Here is a 6572-nt window from a genome sequence, read left to right as displayed (position 1 = left end):
AGTACAGCCAGTAACATCTTGATGAATATTCCTCTAACAGCCCCCTCTGTGTTCCAGCCAGGAAACATTCTGTGTTCTTCCACTCCCATTAAACCAAAGACACACAGACACACTGTGTCTCGAGCATCCATGCAGGATATTCATCTCGACCCCACAGAAAGCCCAATCAAGGGTCACGGTGTTAAAAGAAAAACAAAACCAGCATCTGCCTCCTCCTCAGGCTCTTCTGTGACAAAACCTCAGATCAGAAAACCAAGTGCTACTGTGGCTAGTCGTATCTCAGCTGTTAGACACTTCCCCCCTCGACCTTCTCCTGACCCCCTAAGGTCCAGTCCCCCTCCTCAACAGCTTCTTATAGAAAGCAGTGACTCCGATCACACTGACTCAGACTCTTGTAATGTGAGTGAGAAACGTAATGTGAAAACTAACAGAAATGTTCCTGTAGTAAAATCTACAGATACAGATAACGATTTTCCCACTACAGATTTTAATAATGATGAACTAAATGATTTAAACAGAACTGGAGGCAAAACTGCCCACTCTTCAGACAATGTTTTTAGTTCTCAGAGTGTGTCAGTTATTAAACCCCCTGGAGTTCATTTTTCATCTTCTGGTCACCCACTGCCAGTGATAGGAGATCAGGACTATAGATCCCCTGATTCTACACAGGGCCCACAAGACAGGGGGAACTCCCCTCACAGGGGTAACTCACCCCAGGGTCCATCACGGCCCAGTCCCCCTGTCCTCAGGAAGAAAATCTACACTGAGCCATCAGCTCAGTCCTCTAGCACAGCTACAGAGTCAGGACCAAGGAAGTTTGAAAACCAAGTAAGAAACTTGCCACTGAGTAATAACTTTTTGACCAACCCCAATAATAATGTTCCCAGGGTGTCTGAAGTGTCTCAGAATAACCCAGGAAGAACTGTGAATAGTGCTAAACCTGTACTTCAACATGCCCCCTTGTCTCTCGGAAGTGTAGCTGATGATGACTTGTTTGATGGACCTAATCCCTCCTCCCCCTCACAAAAAACTCCCAGAACACCAAGCACGGGAGAAATGAACTCTTTAGTACTGGGGCTCAGTAGGGGGAATAATGTACAGCTGAAAATTCCTCAAGATCCTTCTGTGGACCCCATTCTACCTGCTGTTATGACTGCTAAGAGTAGTGACCTAACAACTTTCTCCCAGAGGTCCCCTGGAAGATTCAGTCGCTACAATCCAGAACCTCCTCCACCTCCATTTTCCCTGGCCATGGTGAACCCCACAGAATCCCGACCAAGGATATTACGGACTCCACCACTTAGTCAACCAGTAGAACAAAACAGGGCAGAGCAGCATACTCCTCCCAGGCATTCCCCTCGTCAGGAGGCCAAGAACCAAAGTCCCTATCAGATTTATGATGATAGGAGAATCCCCACTCCTAAAGACCACAGGATGGAAGAGGTTTCTTCAGATTATGGCAGATTCAACCCAGGCTCTGGTGATCAGTTTAGGTCTAATAAAGAGGGACCAGATTCATCACAGAATGATCATTACGCAAGATCAAGAAGTGAATGTGTAGACGAAAGGGAACAAAAAACAAGACAAAACAATTTAGGAGGATTAAACTATGAATGTGTTGACAATGAAAATACAAGTAGACAGTCACATGATTCAGAGGAGAAGATTTCATTGGCTGAGGTAGATCCTCTGTCTACCAATGACTGGTACAATACACCAGCGAATCATGCTGTACATATCTACTCTTCTGTCCAAAAATCAACTTCTAATCTTGATTACGATGTTCACTCTGCCTCAGGATACAGCCAGTCCAACCAAGAAAGGCCAGAAAAACCTCTAGAGGCGGACAAAGACATTCATGACAAGGTTGACTCAGATCTGACAGAGTTTCTTCCAATCCAGAAGAGACCTAGCTACTATGGTGACAGGCCAGCAACCTCAAGGAAAGACGTGGCTTCAAGATTAAGGTCTGTCTTCTTTAAGGAATCCATGGAGAAGCCACAGAAACATAATGTTTCAAATCCTAGTCCCATAAATGAAACAAATGACTCATCAAATAACAGAGGACACACAACTACACAAAACAAACCTAGAATTGCAAAAACACAAGAGAAAGATCAGTTAACTGAATATGGAAGTGAAAGCAGGAACCACATGTTCAGCAATAAGAGTGGGAGAGAAACCTCAGGGAGGGGCCAATCCAGTAAATTTAGCAGTCCAGCAATAACAACAGAAAAGCTTGAGGATGGAGGCAGGGTGGGGTCAGCATTTCTTCCCATACACCCACAGCCCCTGACTACTAACCCTGTAACAAAGCATGTAGTAGAGTCAGCAAACCAGGATCTAGCACATCCTGTCCCTAGAGACTCAGAAAATGAAGCCAGGGAAGTAGAAAGCAAGGATCAACAAACAGAAAGCAGGTAAAACAGTATACTACTAAGTTAGTTGTGTAAAATCAATTTACAAACAGCACCAAAAATATGAATTTCTAAAAGAATTAAATTTTAAACATTTGAAGCTTTATACATATAGAAAAATATAAATTGTGTACAGTATTAAAACAGGCTTATAATGAAGTGCCAGGGATGGAGGATTTTGCCTTGCTATAAGCATAATTCCTCATATCCATTAAGTTTATACTATAATTTAAATCCATAGGGAATAAAAATCACTTCATTGTAAGTGTCAATTCTTAATAAGCATTTTCAGTATAACTTTGTTCTACTGTAAATTACCTATTTGATCACTTTTTTGTATTAATTCCTCAAAATGGAAGAAAAAATGATAAAATTCTAATTTTATTTATAGAAATAAAATTTTGTGCATTTACAGACAAATTATCATTTCTGCCCATGAAGAACAACTTGCAACAGTTACGTCTCTTTGTAAACAGGAAATGAAGCTATTGTTAGGGGCTAAGTCTGGACACAAGGTGAGTACAACTTTATGGATGCTTTAACTGGCAATGATTTATGAAAGAAACAACATAACAAATAATATGTCATAAAATCATTTTTTTTTTAAATGTCATAAAGTTAGAACAAATTACCAATGTCTTTAAGTGAGTGAAATGTGACAATTACATGTAATTAATTAAAGTAAAATGTGAGTACTGTACATTCCTAAATATACAGGAGGAAATAATTCTTGTGTAACTTTGCGAGACACACCACTCACCAGATAAGACTACTTAATTTTCAATGGTGCTGAAATCCTTGTTAGATCTCTTCATCAACCTGCATGATGATCCTCTCACAAATTCTTCTTCTCGTGATTTGTGGTCTATAAGGGCCATTTTATGATATTTAGTATTGGCATAAAATAAGGAATCTACAGTACAATGAATGACTGATAAAGTGATCGACAGAGTAAAGAACATCATGGTGCCTAATAAAAGTTACACAGTAAATATACACATAGCAACATAATTTAAAGAAGGCAAAGTGAATACATCACCTGATGCAAAATGTGTGCACTTTATACATATTAACTGCAACAAAATTAGTTTATATATGTAACACATGATCACTGGCATCAGTGATATAATAAAAGTCAAGAAATAACAACATTATATCTAAAAATCAGAAAGTGAGTGTACATAATCAATAATAAAGACTGTAAGTAACTCAGGGATCTAGGAATGGAAAGCAGGAAGCTTGGCTCATTAAAAATTAGGGCATTAATTTAGTTGTAACCATTTGATTGCTTCATGGATTTGATACACTTATATATTCAGGATATATTTATATAATCATAATTCGGCTTCTGTCTTTTATTTCCTGTTAACTAAACAGATATAAGTAAAGTTTTAACATTTATAGTGACATATATAGATCAATTTTTTTTTTGTATAAGATGTAATATCAGGGTGGCTAGCCATGATGTGGACATAAAACTGACATTTCCTTCTCTTAAATCTCTCTAAATCTTTTACAGAATTCAGAAAGGAAAAGATGATAAATGTTGTGTTAGACATATTGTATGTATCTCTCTAAGCATTAATTTCATAATTCTGATAATAAACTGGAAATTTTTATGATGAAAGTTATGACAGTTTTCACATAAAAATGCATTTTTTATTACATGTGTGGGTACAAACCTGAAAAAGTGCCTCATGGCTGAATTGTTGAGTGTATATTTGTCTACCTATTTGTCAAACTGTTAATCTAGATTTTCAAGTGCAGCTTTCCTCAGCCTTTTGACTCCATCCCATCTGAAGCCAAGATACACAAACAATAAGATACACACAGAAAAGCATTGTGATTTAAGATGGAAATAAAAAAAAATCCTCTGCCCTGAATATTTATTTCAGTTCAAGGGCATGGAGTCTAGAAGTGAATCATTTCCACAGTAATTTATTAGCTCACCTGAACCAAAGATTCAAGTGAGTTTTTTTTCTGATCACATTTTGTTTGGCATCTGTCTGACCAGCCGTCTATCTATAACTATCCATCTGTCTATCTATAGACTTCTCAATGGTTCTACCTCTTCTCAAGCACTACTAGGCTAGTTTCAATCAAACTTGCCACAAAGTATTCTGGGATAAAGGGGATTCAAGTTTATTTTCCCAAGGAAGGGTATGTAACATCTTCCAAGGAAGGATTAATGTTCTTTCAAGGGAAGAAAATTTGAGTTAGCAATAAGGTAATTAAGTTCTGAAAATCCCCTCTGGGCAGTAGAGTGAGGCCACACTCAGCAATCATAGTTTTACATAAGAAACTAAGAAAAAATATCAGAAATTCTGCTTCTAAAGAACAGCAAATCATATCTATATGAAAGCATCCATAGTAGTTTTTGACCCCCAGAGGAGGGATGGGCCACAACACTTAGGAAATCAAAGTTTTCTTCTCAAAGACCAGAAAGCCATGGTTTGTTATATTAATAAAGAAGCATTCTCAGGTTGTTTAGATTCAAGTTCAGATCATGACACCTGGGGTGGGATATAATGAAGAACAAGGTTAAAGGAAAAAATCTAAATCCATGGCTAGCCAAAGAATTATGGAAACATCTGCAGTTAGTATTGATTTAAGTTTCTTTAAATCATGCTCCCCCCTACCCTCCCCCCTCCTCCGAGTGATAGAAATGAACCAATTGTGTATTTAGTTTTTCAATACTGAATTGATTACTGCTTTTTCCAAGCCTAGTTGCTCAGATGAGCAATGTGGCCTATGGGCCTCTTGTCTCACTTACTGTAATTTTTGGTGTTTGTAATTGATGTGGTTGTTATTTTGAGGGTATTTTTATTTGTAGAGTGATGAAGATTATGTAAGGAGGATCAGCCATATCTTGACTCAGAAAATCCAGGCTATCCAACTTTTGCAAGACAAGTTAGAAAACTACCAACTGTCTGCCATCAGTCACGGTTAATGATGCATCCCACGAAGGTTCCGCTCCAGTAACTCCCTGTCACAACTCTGTGTGATGTAGCCTGGAATCATCCAATATTGCTGCTGGTTCAGGTTTTACATTAATAATCCTTTAGTTAAAATGGCTTTTTAAAAGCAGCTAGCATCTTCCAGTTTAAAATATTTGACTTTGATCCGTCCATATATGAAATTCTTGGCATCAAGAAGTTATTATCAACATCTTTTTATGCTGAAATCAGAAAAATGTCAGTGTTTGACATTTTATTTTGCTAAACTTCTGTATTTAGGTTTTGAATTGGTTGAATTCCATACTACTGCTGTGATTTTAGGCTCATATGCATGTTATGACTCATGATTATTATTATTTTGTGTTTAGATTGTCATATTATCTGCTAGCTATCAAATTGACTTCCTTCTTTCTTGCAAAGTACAATAAATGATTCAAGTTGGCAGAATTCTACATTGACTGTATTATTCACCAAGATTATGAATAAAATATTGCTATATGGTAGAAAATCAACATTCTGTTTAAAAAACTATTTCTAACTTTGTGTCTCAAAGATGTAATGCCTGAGCTTCATGTCCTTAAGGACTGCTAGTATCATTCAGAATGTCAAGAACCATTCCTCATGAACACCCAAACCAAATAATTATGACATCAGTATTATTCTTTTTTGCAGATAACATTTAAATATCATAATATAATTAGTGCATACATTCACAACCTCATTATAAATTTAGCAGAATTGTGATATACAGAACCTTATTAACTTATAATTTAGGAATGGAAAAAAACACTTGTCTAGAATATTGATTTTGTAAAATAAGAATAAAGATGTATGCAAATGACCAGTGTGCATATATTTCACTAAGGGTGTAGGTTTGACCATTTATCATTTAAGGTAACTGTTAGGCATTTATTAAACTGTAACATTCCAATCCAGCAAGTTATATCTGTGATATAATTATCCTATTTTTAGAATTGTACAGAACTTGATATATGTCTGAAGTATTTTTAGATATCTGTTGTTGATGTTTTGTTTCTGTCCTTTTTTTAAAAAAATTATTTAAATAAAAGTAATATATTTATAGTATTGTTGGGAATTATTTGTTTTTTTTAACCAACTGATACAATAATTTAATATACATGAAAATCCATGGAGTGTTCAGATAGCAGCATTCTAAAGAACAGGAATGGACAACATT

The 6572-nt window shown here is 36.5% G+C and overlaps 1 protein-coding gene across 1 annotated transcript; it reads left to right on the top strand.

Moving 5' to 3' along the window:
* Positions 1–3: 3 nt before the first annotated feature.
* On the top strand, positions 4–5489 carry LOC134276286 (mucin-2-like; the record flags this gene model as incomplete). Its single annotated transcript, XM_062758539.1, has 3 exons — positions 4–2420; positions 2833–2932; positions 5251–5489. Coding segments are annotated over 3 exons (2634 nt in total), but the record flags the coding sequence as incomplete, so codon positions are not given.
* Between the last annotated feature and the right edge of the window lie 1083 nt (positions 5490–6572).

The sequence above is a fragment of the Saccostrea cucullata genome, unplaced genomic scaffold (assembly GCF_032062105.1).
Source record: "Saccostrea cucullata isolate Sc308-1 unplaced genomic scaffold, CSIRO_AGI_Scuc_v1 ctg6842, whole genome shotgun sequence".
NCBI lineage: Eukaryota > Metazoa > Mollusca > Bivalvia > Ostreida > Ostreidae > Saccostrea > Saccostrea cuccullata.
Note: the sequence above shows the minus strand (reverse complement) of the source record. Positions and strands in the feature narration are given on the sequence as shown.